At 40.1% G+C, this 22998-nt stretch overlaps 2 protein-coding genes across 5 annotated transcripts in view; both read right to left on the bottom strand.

Annotated features, from left to right (window-relative positions):
• The window catches only part of LOC127440017 (NAD-dependent malic enzyme, mitochondrial-like), a 714514-nt gene that overhangs the window by 395188 nt on the left and 296328 nt on the right, over window positions 1–22998 (bottom strand). Inside the window, exon 16 of one of the 4 annotated variants that reach the window (XR_007897055.1) lies at window positions 558–573. The exons of the other annotated variants lie outside the window; for them this stretch is intronic. The gene's annotated coding sequence lies outside the window, so the exon portion shown is untranslated. Of the gene's footprint in view, window positions 1–557; window positions 574–22998 lie in introns of those variants that run through there. 4 annotated transcript variants of the gene reach the window in all.
• Window positions 1–22998, bottom strand: part of LOC127440002 (netrin receptor UNC5C-like) — a 232031-nt gene that overhangs the window by 118733 nt on the left and 90300 nt on the right. The window contains exons 3-4 of the mRNA XM_051696358.1: window positions 19536–19679; window positions 4041–4144 (exon numbers count right to left, since the gene is read on the bottom strand). Coding sequence (XP_051552318.1) covers window positions 4041–4144; window positions 19536–19679 — 248 coding nt within the window. The remainder of the gene's footprint in view (window positions 1–4040; window positions 4145–19535; window positions 19680–22998) is intronic.

The raw sequence follows: 22998 nt of genomic DNA on the forward strand, positions 1-22998 counted from the left end.
AATTGCAGTGTGCCAGAAGCTGTGAAGCGTGTCAAGGTGTTGTCGGGCATATTGTAACCAGGCTTTTTTGTGGCATTGGCGCAGTAAAGGCTTCTTTCTCGACCATGCAGCTCATTTTTGTTCAAGTATCGTCGTATTGTGCTCCTTGAAACAACCACACCGTCTTTTTCCAGAGCAGCCTGCATTTCTCCTGAGGTGACCTGTGGGTTTTTCTTTGTATCCCGAACTGCCTTCTGGCAGTTGTGGCTGAAATCTTTCTTGGTCTACCTGACCTTGGCTTGGTATCAAGAGATCCCAGAATTTTCCACTTCTTAATAAGTGATTGAACAGTACTGACTGGCATTTTCAAGGCTTTGGATATCTTTTTATATCCTTTTCCATCTTTATAAAGTTCCATTAGCTTGTTACGCAGGTCTTTTGACAGTTATTTTCTGCTCCCCATGGCTCAATATCTAGCCTGCTCAGTGCATCCACGTGAGAGCTAACAAACTCATTGACTATTTATACACAGACACTAATTACAATTTAAAAAGCCACAGGTGTGGGAAATTAACCTTTAATTGCCATTTAAACCTGTGTGTGTCACCTTGTGTGTCTGTAACAAGGCCAAACATTCAAGGGTATGTAAACTTTTGATCAGGGCCATTTGGGTGATTTCTGATATCATTATGATTTAAAAAGTAGCCAAACAACTATGTGATAATAAATGGCTTCATATGATCACTATCCTTAAATAAAAGACAGGTTTTTTGCATAATCAGTCATATTTTCAAAATCAATGCCAAAATTTCACAATTTCTGCCAGGGTATGCAAACTTTTGAGCACAACTGTATATAAATTTTGCCACAATTGTTTCTCTACACAGTGTTGATATGGATACAAGTAAACAAATGAAGTTTTGTCTTACCAGTGTTTGTGGAAACTTTTAAACCATGTGTTACAACTAGCCCTGCATTAGTTTGTGCCCCACTCTCCCTGTTATTCAGAAATGACAGGCAACATCCGTTCATCACAGAAATGAATTCACAGTGGACACTCTCCCTCAACTTTCTTCTCTCCTCCTCCACTATCTATTGAAGTTCCTGTATATTTTCCCTACATCTAGGCCTTTCCAGACGGGCATTTTTGTGTATTTTCTCTCGAAGCACATGCGATGTAATGCGCGCACACAAAAAGCCACCTGACAGTCAAACGGTGCGCTGCTGCTGAAGCGATTAAATAAAAAATCAATCTTTATTTGTGCCATTTCTCTCTCTATTCTCTTTCCATTTTGACCTGTTATCGAGATGTAATGAGCACCACGCGGGGTATGCGTAATTCCAGTTGGAAATCACTGAGATAGATGGCCTGCATTCTGATAGATAGAACTTCTAATTATAACCTGCCAAATTGGCTAGTGAGTTGACAGCATTTACCCGACATGGTTGATATTCACCCGCATTTGCCGGTGTTAATTTCAAACCCTGTATATATATATATATATATATATATATATATATATATATATATATATATATATATATATATAAACACATCTAAAATACAAAAACATTTTTTATAAAAAATGATGTGTGTGTGTGTGTGTGTCCTGTTTAAAGCATACACCAATCAGCCACAAGATTAAAACCACCCGCCTAATTTTGTGTGGGTCCCCCTCGTGCCGCCAAAACAGCACCAACCCGCATCTCAGAACAGCATTCTGAGACTATATGCTTCTCACCATAATTGTACAGAGGGGTTATCTGAGTTACCGTAGACTTTGTCAGTTTGAACCAGTCTGGCCATTCTCTGTTGACCTCTCTCATCAACAAGGCATTTCCATCCACAGAACTGCCGCTCACTGGATGTTTTTTGTTTTTGGCACCATTCTGAGTAAATTCTAGAGACTGTTGTGTGTGAAAATCCCAGGAGATCAGCAGTTACAGAATATTCAAACCAGCCCGTCTGGCACCAACAATCATCCATGCGAATAACTAATTAGCCAATCGTGTGGCAGCAGTGCAGTGCACAAAATCATCCAGATACGGGTCAGGAGCTTCAGTTAATGTTCACATCAACCATCAGAATGGGGCAAAAATGTGAACATGGCATGATTGTTGGTGCCAGACGGGCTGGTTTGAGTATTTCTGTTGATGGATTTTTCCAGTTTTTTTTATTTATTTTATTTATTTATTTTTTACAACTTTTATGGCCCTGGTGTGCGGATTCCTTTTTGCCTTCTTTGATCTATTTGAATTGAATCAACGCACCCACTTAATACTTGTGACTTTATGAATTGGCGCAGGACTTCTTTTGTATTTTTTACTTGGAATATCATACAATACTTTCATGGTGCTTTTTTAAATTTTTTAATTTTTTTTATTTTGGAACTTGAAAATGGATCTTTTATTATATGGAAGAGAGTGTCCAGGATTTTCTTCAAAAACTCCCCTTTTGTGTTCCACAGAAGAAAGAAAGTCATACAGGTTTTGGACAACATGAGGGTGAGTAAATTATAACATTTTTATTTGGGGTGAACTTTCCCTTTAATAATAAATAAATATAGGTATATTCTCATTAACTTACCCAATTTAGCTTCTCAAGTAAATTAATCTCCTTTTAAGGATGTTTAGATATTTTAACCATAAACAAGAAAAAATACTGATTAAGAAGGGATTTTTTGCATGTTTTCTGCAGAACATTCAGGGATGGTGTGAAGGCTTGGAGTGTTTTTGTCTAGACGGAGTCAGCAAGCGGAACAGAGACATGGTGGAATTCACATGGCTCTTCTTCATGTCTTGTCTTACACACAACGCCCTTAATATGTGTGTTTTTCGCTGTGTGTGTGTTTGTGTGTGAGTGTGAAGTCTCCTCTGGGAACTGCAGCTGTCACACACACATTTACAGGTCTCTGGGGAACCCATGACCTCTGGGTCAACGTCAGGATCAGAGTGAACCCTGATAGCTTTTAACACACATGTTGACTAACACACACACACACAAGAACACATATTAAATACACAAAACCCCAGCATGTGTATATACTGTAACACGAATATACACATACCATAAAGACACATAAGGTCTGTCATATATCTGTCAATCACGTAAGTGTGTGTTGTTCCATCTTCAACCAACAATTTCACACTTCTTCAGCATTTTTACATCTTTATGAGATGAGTCAAATTTATTTCAACATCCACAAATGCTGTCTATTGAGCTTAACTTGTACTGAAAATGCAACATGTCTTTAATGAAATGTTTTATAACACTATTTATACGTTTTTGTTCATGTTAATTAAGCAAAATGCTATTGTTCATTGTTAGTTTATGTTAGTTGATATTGCATTAAGTAATGGTAATGTATATTACCAAACTGAAAAGCCAGTTAAATAATATTATACTGTAAATAACAGATATAGCATATCTGTTTCATCATAGATTTTCCATCCATTCTTTCAAACAAACAAAAAAAGTATACAAAAATAAAAAAAAAAAATAAGAAATATATATAGAAAAATAAACAAAAAAAATTTATATATATATATATATATATATATATATATATATATATTATATAAAGTCAGTATATGTTGAAATGAACATTAATCATTAAGCAAGATTAATATGTGCTGTAAAGTATTGTTCAATGTTAGTTCAAGTTAACTATTGCATTAACTAATGTTAACGAATACAACCTAATTGTAAAGTTTTAACGTTATGCTCTGAATTGTACTTTCTTTTTTTGGTCACTATATACAGAAATTCCAATATAACCATTTTTGTTATTTCATACTGTAGTTTTGATAACTAGTATTCTAAGGAAAGGACCTCCACATGGTCCCCATGATAAAAACAGCTTTATAAAATGTCCAAATTAAAATCTAAAAACAAACCCTAACTGAAATATTTTTCATCTTTTCACTGAGATCATACCTCAGAGAATAAAAATGTATTATACAGACAGCCTGGCATTACAGGAGAGAGCCAGACATTTATCCATACACAATGATTTGTACAGCACCGACACACTAGTGTACATGTATGTGTGTATGTTTACCTCAGCAGGTGGTACACCCTCAGGTGGGCGGCACTGCAGTAGCACTTCCTGTTCGAGTAACACCTCCTTCCCCAATGGCTCTTGTTCAAACGTCTTCCTCAGAACTGATGAGAATAAAGACAGAGAAAGGAAGGAAGGGATACTCTCATTGGTGATACTGAGGAGTGACAACAAATGTAACACAGAAACACAGTGGGGTCTAAAAGTCTGATCATTACATGATCAGCATGGACTTCACAAGTTTGTGAGAAACCTGATGATTCATGTGATCCAGCATGATTTCAGAATGTTTCAAACAGCATCTTGTGTGCTTCAGTGAAAACAAAGAAATTTGACCTTTTGTACAAACGAGTTAAAGAAACAGTTTACCCAAAAATGAAAATTCTCTCATCATTTACTCACTCTTATGCTATCCCAGGTGTGTATGACTTTATTTCTTCTGCCGAACACAAACAAAGACTTTTAAAAGAATATCTCCACTCTGTAGGTGCAAGTGAATGGTGACCAAAATTTTGAAGCTCCAAAAAGCACATAAAGGCAGCATGAAAGTAATCATAAGACTCCAGTGGTTTAATCAATGTCTTCCAAAATATAACTCCATTTTCCATATAAAACTTGACATCAGAAGTCTCCTTGGCGATCATGATTTCATGCTCAATTACACCTCCTATAGCGTCATCTGGCGCGCTGCGCATGCATCAAACACTAGGAAGTGTAATCGAGCTTGAAATCATGAACATGCCTAGAAACTGCAATGGCAAGTTGTACGGTGAAAAGGTGTTAGATTTTGGTTTGTTCTCATCCAACATTGATTAGATTGCTTCAGAAGATATTAATTAAACCACTGGAATCATATGGATTACTTTTATGCAGCCTTTATGTGCTTCAAGGTTTTGGTTACTATAACGAGTTTCACTGCATGGGCAAGGAGGTGGCGGGAACCAGCAGAACAACAACGTAAACTTTAATAACAGAACAAAACTCAAACATAACATAAAAATGCTTTGCAGCAAACAAAACAAAGACACACACACACACACACACAACACGTGCGTCTCTCTCTCTCTCTCTTTCTCTCTCTCTCTCCTGTGACTGGCATCTGGCTTGCTCTTAAAGCCTGTCTCCATTCTCACTGCAATGACAAACAGCTGTTAGAGACAATCATTGCCAGGTGATGATCCTTATTGTTCTCATCTCCTAAACTCGCTCTCCATTCACAAACCCACACTTAACCACACCCCCACCACCACATACCTCCATCGCCCGACTCAGGCCGGGGATCCATTTGGCCTGCCCAGTACTCCCCCCCATTTCTGAAAAGACCGAAAACAGCCATCTGCACCCCCGGTCTGTGGACCACCTCGAACTTAAAAGGCTGAAGAGCCAGATACCAACGGGTGATCCACGCATTGGTATCCTTCATGCGATGGAGCCACTGGAGCAAGGCGTGGTCTGAACAGTGGGTGAAGGCCCTTCCCAGGAGGTAGTACCCAAGGGTAAGGACTGCCCACTTGATGGCCAGACAATCCTTCTAAACAGTGCTGTACCTCGCCTCTCTCACTGATAGTTTCTGGCTGATGTACAGCACCGGGCACTCCACCACCTGGGACAATACGGCTCCCAACCTCCTGTCTGACACATCAGTCTGTACAGCAAAAGGGAGAAAAAAATCAGGAGCATGTAACAATGGCCCACCACAAAGCGCAGCTTTCACTTGCATGAAAGCCTGTTGGCACGGCTCCAACCACTGAACTGGGTCTTGGGCTCCCTTTTTAGTGAGATCGGTCAAAATGACGTCTGAATAATTAGGCACAAACCTCATCAAATAGCCAGCCAGCCTCAGGAACTGACTCACCTCCTTTTTGGACTTGGGTCTTGGGCAGGCCGTAACCGCTGCGGTCTTATCAATTTGGAGCGCACATGCCCGTCACCCAAGTGGAACCCCAGATATCGTACCTCCACCCGTCCAATTGTGCACTTCTTGGGGTTAGCCATGAGTCCTGCCCGTCGCAGCGACCTCAGAACCGCCCTCAGATGCTGCATATGCCGCTGCCAATCATAACTGTATATAATGATGTCATCCAGATAGCAGCGGCATATGCAGAGTGCGGTCTGAGGGCTCAGTCCATAAGGCGCTGAAATGTAGCCGGGGCCCTAAACAAACCGAACAGAAGGGTCACAAATTAATGTAAGCCAAATGGTGTGGAGAAGGCCGTTTTCTCACAGGACATTGGAGTTAAGGGGATCTGCCAATAACCTTTCGTTAAATCCAGTGTCAAATAAAAGCGAGCCGCGCCCAACCGATTGAGCAGTTCCTTCACCACTTGGTTGGCCCAGTCACTGTGGGATTCTTCTATTACCCCCATATCTAGCATGGCCTCTGATTCTTCTCGAACCACTTTTTTTTTGTGCTCAGGTAATCGGTAGGGATAACTGCATACCTCTGCCCCTGGGGTTGTTTTGATATGGTATTTTATGAGGTTCGTACAACCGGGAAGGGGCAAGAACATATCTGAGAATTCTCTTTGCCACCAGGCCACGTCCGTGATTTGCGACGGTGAGAAGTGGTCTCCGCAAGTGCTGCGATTGAATTTTAAGTTCACCTCCGGCCCGAGCTCCTCTCTCTCTGGTACCACCGTTGCCAAAGCCATAGGGACCACCTCCCTCCACGGTTTTAAGAGGTTGAGGTGGTAAATCTGATGTGCTCCGCCCCATCTGTGCGTTTAACCTCATAATCGACCTTCCCGATTCTCCGTGTGACCTCAAAGGTCCCTTGGCACTATGCGAGCAATTTAGAGCTTGTTGTGGGTAGTAATACAAAGACTTTATCTCCCTGTGTAAATTCCCATAGCCGTGCTCCCCTGTTATACAGCCAGGTCTGACATTCTTGAGCCTGTAGCAAATTCTCCTGTCATAGTTGCCCCAATGTGTGGACTTTTGCTCTCAGGTCAAGAACATATTGAATTTCGTTTTTGCTGTTTGAAGGTCCCTACTCCCAATTTTCCTTCACGACATCTAAGATACCGTGAGGCTTATGCCCATACAATAATTCAAATGGGGAGAACCCTGTGGAGGCTTGCGGGACCTCTCGCACAGGGGTTAAGCCACTTATCCCAATTTTGAGCATCATCTTGCGCAAACCTACGAATACGTTTTTTCAGGGTTTTGTTAAACCGTTCGACCAAGCCATCTGTTTGCAGGTGGTACACGCTTGTCTCAATCAATTTAATGCACAATAATTCATACAGCTCGTGTAGTGTAAGTGACATAAAAGCAGTGTCTTGATCACAGAGGATTTCTTTTGGAATCCCCACTCGGGAGACAATTTTGAAGAGTGTCTCCACAACACTACGTGCTGAGATGTTGCACAAAGGCACTGCTTCCGGATATCGCGTTGCGTAGTCCACCAGAACCAACATAAAGCGATGCCCGTGTGCCGTCCACTCTAATGGCCCGACAAAGTCCAAGCCAATTCTATCGAAGGGTACCTCAATCAAAGGAAGCGGGCACAATGGCACTCTTGGGGTGGCCAGCAGATTCACCAGCTGACATTCATGGCATGCCACACACCATTTGCGAACATCACCACAAATGCCCGGCCAACAGAAACAGGCCATTAGATGCTTCAGTGTCTTTTCCTGCCCTAAGTGACCTGCCATCGTATTATAATGAGCCGTCTGGAATAACATCTCCAGACGGTTCTTCGGTATCAATAACTGATTGATAATCAGTTCCACGTCATCCTGATGTGGAACTGATGTAGACAGCCACGGCTCTGCCTCCCCAGCCAGCGCATCACAAATCCCACACCAAAACGTTCTGTTACAGGACCCATCCGTGCAAATTTACCTCAATAACGTGCAAAATTAATGCCCAAAATTGTCCAATTCGTGCCCAAATTTAGCAGATGGGTGAGGCACACACTAACCGCAGCCTTGACACAATGCTTTTGTCCCCAAAATTGAATCGTCACGGTCACTACATGATAATCGTAGATATCCCCATGCACACACCTTACCTTACCTTGTGACTAGCACCCAAAGCTTCATCTTGAACCAGGCATTGATGGATGGAGGTTTGGCTGCAACCCGAATCCACCAAGGCCTGGTATGTACCCCCCTTAATACTCACAGTTATGCGGTACATCTTAGCTTGATCGGGGCGGCCTGTGGCGCGTCGGGGACCCGAACCAATGTCCCCACCTCCATCAATGGGCACTGGTCCAGAAAGTGCTGGCGCTGCTGCTCGGGTGTACGGCCAACCCATTGCAGGATGGTTTTTCTCAAGTCAGCGTGCACCAGGAGGTTCTCCGCTCGTAACTGCTGCACCGCGAGTTTGGCTTTCCCGGACAGCAGTGGAATTAACCGGACCGCCCACTGGGTGTTCGGCCATACACATGCCCCTGCCGTCCGCTCAAAGGAGGCCCATCTTGACTAACGGAACCTGGGGCGGGGCAGTCACGGGGTCCGGGGTCGCGGCGGCAGCACCCTCCTAGTGCAGCAAGCTCCAGAACATCTGCTGGTCTTCTGCTTGGGCCTGGAAGAGCGCAATGAATCGCTGCTCCTGTTTGGTGCGCAGCTCAAGGAGGGCCTGATGTTGTGTCTGGTGGATGCTGGTGAGGGTCTTGACCACATCGTCCAGAGGTGAGGGATCCATGGCAGCATTCTTCCTCCCTTAATCCCGGGTTTCAGCACCAATGTAACAAGTTTCACAGCATTGGCAAGGAGGCTGCGGGAACCGGCTGAATAGCAATGTAAACTTTAATGACAGAACATAACTCAAACATAACATAAAAGTGCGTATCGCAGCATCAGGACCCACACCAGCCGACTCCATGATAGCTTCTTCCCCCAAGCAATCAGACTTTTGAACTCTTGATCTCCCACGATCAAAATACATCAGCACTGCACTTTATTACTCTTACTCTTATATCTCACACCAGACTGTCATAAATTATATTATTATTATATTATATTCTCTCTTAACAACTTACTATCAACCGACAGCCTGAATGTCAATACAGTACAATACAACCTACTGTACATTCTATATACAGTGGTGTGAAAAAGTGTTTGCCCCCTTCCTGATTTCTTATTTTTTTGCATGTTTGTCACACTTAAATGTTTCAGATCATCAAACAAGTTTAAATATTAGTCAAAGATAACACAAGTAAACACAAAATGCAGTTTTTAAATGAAGGTTGTTATTATTAAGGGAAAACAAAATCCAAACCTACATGGCCCTGTGTGAAAAAGTGTTTGCCCCACCTGTTAAAACATAACTTAACTGTGGTTTATCACACCTGAGTTCAATTTCTCTAGCCACACCCAGGCCTGATTACTGCCACACCTGTTCTCAATCAAGAAATAACTTAAATAGGACCTGCGTGACAAAGTGAAGTAGACCCAAAGATCTTCAAAAGCTAGACATCATGCCGAGATCCAAAGAAATTCAGGAACAAATGAGAAAGAAAGTAATTGAGATCTATCAGTCTGGAAAAGGTTATAAAGCCATTTCTAAAGCTTTGGGACTCCAGAGAACCACAGTGAGAGCCATTATCCACAAATGGGGAAAACATGGAACAGTGGTGAACCTTCCCAGGAGTGGCCGGCCGACCAAAATTACCCCAAGAGCGCAGCAACGACTCATCCAAGAGGTCACAAAAGACCCCACAACAACATCCAAAGAACTGCAGCCCTCACTTGCCTCAGTTAAGGTCAGTGTTCATGACTCCACCATAAGAAAGAGACTGGGCAAAAATGGCCTGCATGGCAGAGTTCCAAGACGAAAACCACTGCTGAGCAAAAAGAACATTAAGGCTCGTCTCATTTTTGCCAGAAAACATCTTGATGATCCCCAAGACTTGTTGAACTTTTTGGAAGGTTTGTGTCCCATTACATCTGGCGTAAAAGTAACACCGCATTTCAGAAAAAGAACATCATACCAACAGTAAAATATGGTGGTGGTAGTGTGATGGTCTGGGGCTGTTTTGCTGCTTCAGGACCTGGAAGACTTGCTGTGATAAATGGAACCATGAATTCTGCTGTCTACCAAAAATCCTGAAGGAGAATGTCCGGCCATCTGTTCGTGACCTCAAGCTGAAGCGAACTTGGGTTCTGCAGCAGGACAATGATCCAAAACACACCGGCAAGTCCACCTCTTAATGGCTGAAGAAAAACAAAATGAAGACTTTGGAGTGGCCTAGTCAAAGTCCTGACCTGAATCCTATTGAGATGCTGTGGCATGACCTTAAAAAGGCAGTTCATGCTCGAAAACCCTCCAATGTGGCTGAATTACAACAATTCTGCAAAGATGAGTGGGCCAAAATTCCTCCACAGTGCTGCAAAAGACTCATTGCAAGTTATCGCAAACGCTTGATTGCAGTTGTTGCTGCTAACGGTGGCCCAACCAGTTATTATGTTTAGGGGGCAATCACTTTTTTACACAGGGCCATGTAGGTTTGGATTTTGTTTTCCCTTAATAATAACAACCTTCATTTAAAAACCGCATTTTGTGTTTACTTGTGTTATCTTTGACTAATATTTAAACTTGTTTGATGATCTGAAACATTTAAGTGTGACAAACATGCAAAAAAATAAGAAATCAGGAAGGGGGCAAACACTTTTTCACACCACTGTATACTATATATACTTTTTTTTATTGAATAATGTGTATCTGTATTGTGTGTAATGTACTGTACAGTGTATGTTATTATTTGTATATTGTGTTGTGTGTAATTATGTGTATATTAGACTTTAAATTGTGTTGTGTTAATTTGATGTTATTGTAAATTAGTATATGTCTCATCACTGTCACGACTGCTATGTTGATCGGAACTGCACCCAAGAATTTCACACACCATTGCACTTGTGTATATGGCTGTGTGACAATAAAAGTGATTTGATTTGATTTTTGGGGTCTCCGTTCTCATTGCTATGACAAACAGCTGTAGAGACAATCATTGCCAGGTGATGTTCCTTACCATTCTCATCTCCTTATCTCGCTCTCCATTCAAAAACTGCCACTTAACCACGCCCCCACCACCACAGTCATCAATTACTTGCATTGTATGGACCAACAGAGCTGAAATATTCTTGTAAAAATCTTTGTTTGTGTTCAGCAGAAGAAAGAAATCATACACATCTGAGATGGCATATGGGTGATTAAATGATGAGAGAATTTTCATTTTTGGGTGAACTATTCCTTTAAGATCACAAATCAAGTTCTATCATCTCTGTAACAAATCATGTGTGAAAACTGTTGTGGGAATTTTCATGACATTCAATTACAAAAATGGTATAAATCTCCTGTGATGCATGTACACTGTTGGACATGTTGTAAATATGAAAAAAACAAAAAAACAAGTGAGATGTGAAAAATGTTTAATCGAGACATTTTAGAAGTCCACAGTGCTAAAAAGGCCAGAATTTGAAGAAACACCCAAATACCGAAATATACATTAAATAAATTAAAAGGCTGAATAATATTACTATAGTATTTTTTAGCAACATCACTGAGCCCTAATATTTACCTTGTAACAAAATCAAATTTAATTGTATCATTCTTTTAACAAAATCAAATCAATTGAACTTCTGATGTTTATTTAGTTATTTTTATTCAGTTTAGCTAAAGATTACTCAATTAACAGCTTAATGGAATTTTGTTATGGAATTGAGATGCATAAAACTTAAAATAATTTTTTTAGTGAACTTTCAATTTTCTCTGCTGTGATTTCTCTACTCAACTGGACATAAAACACACATATATACAAACAGAGGGTCACATGAGGAGAATATCTTTAGCCTGTCAACAATTTTTCTGCTTTGCTCATTTAAACACAGACACACACAAACACACACACACAAACACACACACACACACACACACACACTGCATGTCTGTTTTCCTTCACATTACTGATCGCCTCATAGAGAGAGGAGGTAATAGCCAAATAAATCACATCTCGGAGAGGGTGTATGTCCGTATGAGTGTGTGTGGTAATGCATTCAACTCCTTGTTTTAATGCTCTATATTGCAACAGCAACAAATCTTAAACAGTATTGATAATATGGAGCCCAGACGCACACACACACCTGTATTTCAGCACTTTTATTTCGTTCACAATTATTAAATCTTGGCTACAGCAACAAACACAACACCTGCAACTGACCAAAGTCCCTCAACTAATAGCATACATCATGGAGCGATATTTAAAGTCACCAAACTAATAAAATAGACCATCTATCACTATATTTCACTATCAATAACCAATGAACTAATCAAATACAAAATGTATTACTGTTCACACTTACCAGAACACTGATTTATTCGACGTTCAATTACTTTCAGCTCTTTCAAACTAATTGTTTTAAAGCATGGATTCAAAGCACCATTTTAGATTATTCTGCTTGTATTTGAAAATAGCTCAAACCAGAGCTATTTTCTGGTTTGGACTCGATGGCCATGTTAGGAAATTGGTCCTTTGGATTGTGATCGTCTGTCTCTTCAAGACTTTATCGCTAACCTCATAGGGGCTGACCTTCTGCTCTCTACTCCAGTGGTCCCTTCCTCAGTGGTCCGAACCATGATGGTTCCGGGATGGTTCCGGAGACCCCCTCGATGGAGGCCCCTCTGCTCCTAGCTCCAGTGGTTCCGGAGACCCCCTCGACGGAGGCCCCTCTGCTCCTAGCTCCAATGGTTCCGGAGACACCTTCGACGGAGGCCCCTCTGCTCCTAGCTCCGGTGGTTCCGGAGCCCCCCTTGACGGAGGCCCCTCTACTTCTAGCTCCAGTGGTTCCTGAGTCCCCCTCGACGGAGGCCCCTCTGCTCCTAGCTCCGGTGGTTCCAGAGACCCCTTCGATGGAGGCCCCTCTGCTCCTAGCTCCGGTGGTTCCAGAGACCCCCTCAACGGAGGCCCCTCTGCTCCTAGCTCCGGTGGTTCCAGAGACCCCCTCCTCCCGGGTCTTCTACAGCTCTGCCCCCCCCAGGTCTTCACGGTTCCGCCCCCAAGTCTTCCATGGCTCTGCCTGCTCCTTCTTCTGAGATTCCTCCTCCTGCAGCACCGCCCGCTCCACCTCCAGTGGCTCAGCCAGCTCCACCCTCCAAGCTCTCTGCGGCTCTGCCTACTGCGGCTCCATTGGCTCCATCCCCTGAGCCTCCCGTGGCTTCGTCTCCTGAGCCGCCTACTGCTCCGCCCCCTGCGGCTCTGCCTCCTGAGACTCAATTCCCTGAGCCTAATGCGGCTCCACCTGCTTCTCCTCCTAAGCCACCTCTAGCTCCGCCTCCTGTGGCTCTGCCCCTTAACTCTTGACACCATGTCCTCAAAACCCTCTGCCAGTGCTCATGGCCACGGAGGCCGTTACCCATTTCTGCCAGTGCTCACGCCACGGAGGCCGTTACCCAGACTCTGCCAGTGCTCGCAGACACAGTGGCCGTTCCCCAGTCGCGGCCAGCACTCCTGACCACGGAGGCTGTTGCCCAGTCTGACCCCTGTTCAGTGGCCATCCCAGTCCAGTGTATATTTAGTCTTCATGCTTCTCTTGTGCCTGGTCTGGTCGGTTCTTGTTTGTATGTAGAGCATTGTAAGCCAGCATACTGCTGTTGAGTTTGTTTACCTTCTTCGTTTACTCTTTTGTTTATAATTAAAGTTCTGCGTTTGGATCCTCACTCTCTTCTCTTCCCTTCACAAACCCTGACAGGTGTGCTGTGGGATGTGACAAAAGCCAGCAAATATTTTCTTTCTATTTATAAATCTTGAAAAAGTGGTACTGATGTTTATTCACCAGAGCCTAAATATTATTTTTCTTTCAATAAAGTTATATCTTTCAAGTGACATGGCTTCATTTCACCAAAGTCAAGCAGGGACGAAGTGGGGAGAGCAGTGACAAAACACTTGTTGGTTTTTGCTAATTTATTCAGACATGTCAGTTATCTGTACACCTGTCTATTATATTTGTAACATAATCAAGTCAGATACAATTAAACTGGAAATGCACATAGGCCAGTGTTAAATTCATAACACCAAGTCTTTAAAGGTATGTCATAATTTTAACTAGGGATGTCCGATACCATTTTTTTGAGAACAAGTAGGAGTACCAATACTTTATTTCAATTTTATCATGAAAATGGTGTTTAAATTAATGCATTCTTTAAATTTTAATCAAATGAAAATATAACACCAACATAATGTGTATGTAAACATAATATTGTATTATTTTTATCAAATGAAGTGCTTTTATACAGAACCTCACAGCACAGTCCACAATACAACATTAGAGTTATATTTAGTGAGATATTGCATAAATTTAATAAAATTACTTTTGATTTATTGAAATTAGTAGTAGTAGCAGTACAGTGAATATTACATATTGCATTTCTGTCATGCTTTTCTCTATTTAAATTGAGCTTATATTTTGGCAGAGCTTTTATTTTGAAGTATTTATGAGCTGTTATGACAGTAGCTTCTCAATCCGGAAAAGCCGGTTGCTACGTGACTTTAAGTGATTATTAAACCACAAAGGCTGCTATTTAATGAAATAAATTTCTAGTCTGTACGTGCCTCATGCTAAAAAGTGAATTAGCGCTCTGCTCATTGTCATCTGCTAAAAACAGAGCGCTCAACTTGATGCTGTTTTCCGCATATGAGCCAAGGAGCTCTAAATGGTATGAGCGCTTTGTGCACATGCAAAATATATATTTATCTCATTAAATCGCAGCCTTTGCGGATTAATAATCAAACTAGGACATAACATGATTTTAATTTGTGGGCTTAATGTTTACGGAATGACAACGTACAAAAGATGGTATTGTTTTTTGGTATCTGAGCATTTTTACGAGCATGAGTACAAGGACATGGGTGCAGTATCGGGACAGATTCTGATACCAGTATCAGTATCGGGACATTCTTAATAGTAACACTAATTGTTTTATAATAAAAAAACTGACATACAACTACTGTATATGTCAGTATACAGTCCTATATATTTAATGTGTACCGGTATACACTAATGTTAGTCAATAAACACATGCTAAAAAGTATGAAGCACAGACTTCAAGTAAACATCATCATATACACTAATATGCCTCGTTTGCTTTCTGTGAGTTAAAAGCAGCACTTACATTCATGCAGACCGGATCATCAAAGACATTTTGTAATATTGTGACCAAATTAAGGTGACCAGATTTCTGAAATGAAAAACGGGGACATTTCTAGTTCAGTGGTACTGTAAATATGCCATTGAAATTTCACATATTACTTATCTATGAATTAAAAAATGGGGACAATTCGGATGTCATGTATTTTGACCATGGTGAATGTAGTAATGTGATGAACTATGGTGTATCATACTCTGTTGTATATGTCTCAATGAAATTCCGATATGGAAGTAAAGTTTATAGTTTCTGTTGCATATTAGTTCATTCTTTTCTACACTGTATACAGTATTTGATATTGTGGCATAAAAGGGAACTCAACAAACATATATAAACAATGACTGAATATAGGACCTATTGCAGCTGACTCCACAGCACAGGGACACCTGCCCTTGGTCACACTCTTTGCATCACTCTTCTTACTCTCTTCTAAAATTCCTTCTCTTCTCCTCTTTTCCTCCATCTTTACCTGGCACTTTCCTAAAAGTAACACAGTAGGCTACTAACTTGCTTGCTGGCAAACTGGCAGAGGAATTTCAAAAGAAATTAGCTCACTTGACTTACATTGACCAGCATTACAACTGAAATCATATGAAACACTTACACTATGTACTATATCAGGGCTTGAAATTCATTTCTGAAGGGGGGATTTCCCCCCATAGATGCCTCATATTGTTGGAGATTTTTTTCCACATTGTAGTCATGACACAATGATATTGAATACTGTATTAGAATAATTATTATTTATTATTACACTATTTCACCTAACTGTTTCTATCAGTTATCTCATATGGTGTATCCTATGAACCCGTTTTTCTTAATTATACCTTTTATTTTGATCAACTCTTATGCATTATGATGCTTCTTTTCAGTCACTTTTTTCCCAGCAAGGCTGGGAATGTGCTGGATTACATTTATTGTTGTTCTTTGCAGATACTTTATTATACATTTCATTTATTTTTCCATGTTATTAATGTTGCATTCTTATTTTAAATGCATTAATTTTATATAATACATAACAATATAACTTCTTTATAACATAACTAGTATGTGCCTCACCTCGAAGTTGATGATGATGATTCTTTTCAATCATGCTTGCTGCCATGTTCAGTTCTTAATGGCAAAACTGCCGCAAACAAGTAATCAGTAAAGGAAGACGAATGACTTAAAGCTGCTATAGCGAGCAGCCCCCTCTGTTGGTCAAAATAAACAGCACACAGTTAACCTTGTTGCCGGTAGGCTTCAATAGGGGCTTTCTTGCCATGTATTTTCACTTTACGGACTGTTGAACGCGCAGTAAAAACAGTGACATTTCCGGAGACAGCTCCAGTCGGAGACAGACCATCAAAAACCGGGACTGTCCCTGGAAAACGGGGACATCAGGTCACCCTAGACCAAATCAGACCAGACAACAACACAAAATATTTGTAACTTCTGAATGAGAGAGGTTTACTAGTGTGTGTACTCGACAGTCACACATCAGACTAGCCGAGATAAATCGTGGATAAAATATATTTAAAAGTCTGCGAAAGTCAAATTTGTCAATATTTGTGCTGACTTCAGAACTGTATTCATCTTTCCTGGGACTTGGCATGGATAAAAAGCATTTTTTAAATGTTTCTCTTTGATATTGTTTCACGGGTGTCTTTCCATTCTCCGCCATAGTTTCCTCCCGCTGATGGTAACGAATATGGTGGCTGCGAGGAAAAAGTGACGTCACATAAACAGGTCAATAGCCTACTAGTTTTTAAGTATATCGGCTGTGTTAAAATGACTTCAAACATGGCTCATCCAATCTGTTTTATAAAAAATAAAAAGCATTGTCACAACTAACATTCTCAATGCCAAAAATATCACTTACAGGTCAACATTCACAATGACCTGAAGATTCAAGCATTCATCACCTTCAAAACAACAAAATTACACAAGCTGTGTGAATGTATTCAGCTACCGAATTTGTAGTTGGTGGTAAATCAGTGAGATCATCTATCATCTCCTTCAATCTCACTGTCATGTATCTGTCTATCTATTTGATAGCAGTTATATTTCAATGTGTTTGTGTGTGTGTGTGTGTGTGTGTGTGTGTGCGTGCGTGTGTGTGTGTGTGTGTGTGTGTGTGTTGATGTGCATCTTTGTGTGTGTTGGCATGTGACAGAGTGAGTATTTCGGCCCTGTTCAATCACCCATAAAGTAACCAAGCAGAGAGTTCCCACAATGCCTCTCTGCTCACATTACTGAATGGGCTAACACACACAAACACACACACACACACACACACACACACACACACACACACACCTCGTACAGTATGTATCTCAATGTATCTTCCCATTCAAATCTCTCTCTCTCTCTCTCTCTCTCTCTCTCTCTCTCTCTCTCTATATATATATATATATTTATATATAAGCTAATTATACTGTTATTCTGCAGACATGAGTGTGTCCCAAATGACACACTACACACTACGCACTTACACAATCCACTATGCACTCAGCCATGTAGTCTATGAATTTTAAAAGAGTAGTATCGTCCCAAATGGAGCACTTTTTTACAGTTTTTTACTACACAGAAGCATTTGTAGTTTAACAGCTGACAGAAGTGACGTTTCAAACACATGCGATTTGTTGCTGCTAGCTTTAGCGCATTAGCCAACCTCAGTTCAACACTTGCATCTCAAACAACGTACATATTCAGACAGCGTGGGGTGATGGTAAAGCATTCAACTTACATTTGTAATGTGCTGTATCCACTGAAGTTTCAATATTTTGCTACATTCTCATTTATTTAGATTTGTTTTGCCAGACGAGCAACGCAGCCAGGTAACTCTGCCCCTTCCGCTACGTACGGCAAGCTGTGAGCACTGAGTGCATGAAGTGTCCAACATTTCACACTCCGTTTTGACAGTTGAAGAAGTGCATCAACCGGGTACCTGTAGTACACTTCTTTTTGTTGCATTTTCAGTGTTAGCATACTACTCTCACTACTTGCACTACAAAATAGTGTAGAATAGTACAGAACTGTGCAGTTTGGGTTTAAACCCAAAGATCTTGGGTGATTAAACCTATGGCTTATAGTTTTTTTTTTTAAAACCCTTCACCAAACCCAAAATTATGTTACTCCTCAAGCTGCTTTCAAGCTGCATCCAAACCAAACTCCACACAGAAATTCAGACTGTTCTCGAATAGTGTTCTAGTCGCTTACAGCACCTTTAAGCTCTACCCACAGCAATTTTGGCATAATGTTGATTACCAGAAAAATTTATTAAGTCTAGTCATTCCATTTCTTTAAAAAAAGGAAAACTCTGTCTTACAGTGAGGCACTTACAATGGAAGTGAATGGAAGTGAATTCATAAACATTAAAATACTCATTGTTTCAAAAGTATAGCCACAAAACATAAACAATATCTGTGTTAACAGGATTTCAGTGTGATAAAATCACTTACTGACCTTTTCTGTGTAAAGTCATATCCAATTTTACAACTTCATTGCCATGTCAACGTATGTAATGCTGTAAACCCTAAAATCCTAAAACAATTAAAAGAACTTTACAGATCAAATAACACACAAGTTTTAACACAAAAATGTATGTAAGTGCTTTTATCAAATTAAAAGATTCACATTTCTACCTTTAAACAACTCTGAAAACTGGCCCCATTCATTCTATTGTAAGTGCCTCACTGTAACCGATATTTGCTTTTTTAAAGCAAAAAAGACAGGTTGTTTTTGATTGAGCTTAACTTGTATTCAACCTGGAATATTCCTTTAATCTCTCTCTCTCTCTCCATCTATCTTTTTATCCATCTTGTAAAGATGGCTTTTATTCAAAGCGAGACTGCATTGATTGATTTTGCTGATTCTGAAACCAACCAGACGACAGGAAGTTTCTTTTGTCGAACCGCCAATCAGTTCCAGTCTCTCTGTCTCTGACTTACACACACACACACACACACACACACACACACACACACGCAAACACATACTCACACAGCTCCAGACCGCAGAGGAAGAGTTAAGTGCCCTTGGACTGCACTGCTAACCTGCTCCCAGCTCACACACACTCAAGAGCAACTGCAGAAATTTAACAAGATTAATACGACCATAAAGAGATGTCCAGACAGTCCCCTGTGTGTGCCAGACTGTCTCCTGTTTGCAGACTCTGATCTGCATAAATGCTCCATTACCTTGAGCCAGTTTACACATACACACTTCCTCACAGACCGCATCTGTGTGTGTCAGTAATCATGAAGCTAAAGAGTCTCTCTCAGACAGTTCGCTTCCAGTAGCATCTCTTATCATAACATGCAGTGTGTGTGTGTGTGTGTGTGTGTGTGTGTGTGTACTCACATGCGATGCGGACATGCACCTTGCGGCTCTTCGTGGTTCCTGCAGAGCTCCAGGCGACACACTGGCACCAGTAATCTTCCAAACCAAACAGCTCCTCCACCTGCTGTCGAGAGATCTCAATCCTCGCTTCCCGAATCACCAAACCTGCGGCACACACACACATAAACACACACATCAGATCTCCTAAAGCCAGATTTTTGATTGTCAATGTGAAGTCTGGACTACATTGACTATGGCCCTGTCTCAAACCTGCAAGCCCACACACACACACACACCAGCATATTCACTTTCATTGCATCTTTTTACTAAACAAAGAAAGAGAATGGTGACTGAGGCTGCCATTCTGCCTACTATCTCCTTTTGTGTTCCGCGAAAGAAAGGAAGTCATACAGGCTTAGAACAACAAACATGATCTGTGGGCCATCCATGAGCATGTTGTCTAAAAACTACATTTCTCCTAACATGTCATTGCTGATCATGATGTCATACAGTATGATGCAAGTGAGATGTTTAAATATATATTTTAGTTCAGAAGACAGCAGTGCAGTTTTGTTTTACAGTACATGTATAAATAATGAACATTTCAATGCCTTCAAGAAATATTCCCTGGCAGAGATCAATAGTTCTTGCCTGTGTTTATCTGAGTGTTTGGGGTATTTTTATGTTTGCTTATGGCACCATTTGGTGTGTAGAAAGATGGATTTGAATAGTGAAAACCTGCAGCCTTGAAAAAATCACGTTTGAATAGACCACATATCTCTCTCTCTCTCTCTCTCTCTCTCTCTGATGCTGAAAACAATCACATACACACCACACACACACACACACACACACTAATGTTTAAACAGACATCACTCACGGTTATAAAAGAGGGTGTAAAGCAGCATTTGCACAAAATGAGGTGGAGAATTTTGATCTGAACAGTTTTACACTGTCTAAACACTAAACATCAAATGCATAAAATTTATCATGAATATATTGCAAATATTCACTATTGGTTAGCTTTAATTGGAACCAAATCAGAGGAAAGGAAAGGAAAGGAAAGAAATGAGGAAAAGAAGGGGGAAAGGAAAGTGGAAAAGAAGAGGCTTAGACAGAAAAAATAAGAAGAAGCGCAAAGGAAAGGAAAGATGAAAAGAAGGGGGGATGAAAAAAGGAAGGAAGTGGAGGAAAGGAAAGGAAAGGGGAAAAGAAGAGGATATGAAAGAGGAAATGAAAAGAAGAGGAAAGGAAAGGAAAGTGGAAAAGAAAAAAGAAAGGAAAGGAAAGTTAAGGAAAGGAAAGGAAAGAGGAAAGAAAAGGATATAAAAGAGGAAATGAAGAATATATGAAAGAGGAAATTAAAAGAAGAGGAAAGGAAGAGGGAAAAGAAGATGATAAGAACAATAAATCAGAGATATTTACAAGGGTTGGTTAAAAAATCAATGACAGAAATATTGTGATGGGGGTGTATTCACAACATGATCTGTGAGCGTGCACACACACACACGCACGCACATTTTTTGTTTTGAATTATTGCGATTATGAATTGAAAGCTGGCACGCAACTGAATTCCTGTTGTAGAGTTCTCAAAAGGACGCCTGTCAATTCCGCAGATATAGCAGATGAATTTGAAGCGTTCACTCTCAATACTAGAGAGAGAACACTGCCTTTCTCTCTGTCCTGTTACAGCACTGTGTAATTCGCTTTTGTGGAAATGGTGTAGTATTCAAGAACTCATATATAGACTATAAGGGGCCATTCACACAAACAAGTTTTTCTGTCCGTTGTCATTTTGCGAACCCGTTTTTAATTGTTCTTCTATGGAAACATGCTAAACATGCTACACCTTTTTTAGCATCTCATATATGAGCGCTGTTTATTAGATGCTGTGTCAAGTTGAAAATAACTGAAAAAACTTTCGTTCTGCTCTATTTGTTGTGCTGTGTCATGCTTTTTTTTTTTTTTTTGCAAGAATGCATTCGGTCTGTTTACACTCTTTAGCAAATCAACCTATGAATGGTTTACTTAAAGTTGTTTAAATGGAGAAAGTTTCCAAAAAAAAAAAAAAAAAAAGCAAAGATAACACTTTACAATCAGGTTGAATATTTTAACATTAGCTGCTTATATTAGTTAACATTAAGTAACAATTAACAATACTTCTACAGCACTAATTAATCTTGGTTAATGTTAATTGCAATTCGGTTAATTCGGTCGCTTTGGTTTGCTCACTGGGGGCCTAAAGTCTATAAAGACTATAATGTGAGTTATGAAAAGCGCTATTCAAATAAATATGACGACTTAATTTCAGCATATACTAATATACAGTATTTAACTAATATATTTTGAATATTAGAAAATGTAAGTTAGTTAATGCATTATTAATGAACATGACCTGACAACAAAATATGTTAAATGTATGAAGTCATATGAACCAATATTATTGAACACTGTAAAAATGTATTGTTCGTTGATTGCTAGTGATACCTAATACACCGACTAATGTTAATGAATAGAACCTTATTGTAAAGTATTACCACAAATATCATATCTTAAATCAAAATACACTTTTTACATTATTTTTATTAAAAATAATAATGTTATATTGTGTTTTGTTGTATGTACATATGAAAATAGTTATTGAAGTTTGTATTTTTTGCATTCCTCATCAATAGACAGTAGGCTAAATCTAGTTACACTGCAGGTTTACAGCATCACATGTCAGCTTCTAACAGTGCCACCTTGACAAACTGCAGAGTTTGAAAGAAAAGATGTCAACTTCCCCCAATCCTAGAAAGTCAGCATTTATTTCCTGGGAACCATACCTTACTCGACTCAACTCCATTTGTAAATGTGGAGGACGTTTTAACGAATGCCATTCTGTTTTGCAAATTTACTAACAAGTCTGCTCGTTTAAGCAAGGCCCTGTGAGACGAAGACCACAGCCATAAAGAGTCTTCCCGATGGAATGGGATAATGAGTCCCAATTTGAATCTTCGGCACAATGTAGACGCGGACACACAAAATGCTTCAAGAGATGCACCATGAGCCAACTACACATCAGTATCACACGACATGGCACAGATTTAACATTTAACAGATTAACTCATAATAGGCAAGACGAACAATGAAATTGATTCAGAATTATATTTTAGCAAAGCGAGACCAGAGGGAGATAGCGGCAGACATGTGAAGACAGACTTAAAACAAGAGAGTAAAAATCTAATTAAAAGCATAAACTATAGCACTTTCTCTCTATTATCACTCTCTCTCACACATGCACACATACTGTATAATACACGCTATCATTTTTTATGATAAACGTTAACGGGCGCACATTAGAACCTCTCAATAAAGTTCCATGACAGTGTTTGGAGTTGTCCATATCATTTCAACAGCCTATAATAACTACACACTCTGACCCTGAATAATAACAGAGGTGTGATTATAACAGTATCATTTCCAACTCACAGATATTAGAGCA

This window comes from Myxocyprinus asiaticus, chromosome 4 (assembly GCF_019703515.2).
Source record: "Myxocyprinus asiaticus isolate MX2 ecotype Aquarium Trade chromosome 4, UBuf_Myxa_2, whole genome shotgun sequence".
NCBI lineage: Eukaryota > Metazoa > Chordata > Actinopteri > Cypriniformes > Catostomidae > Myxocyprinus > Myxocyprinus asiaticus.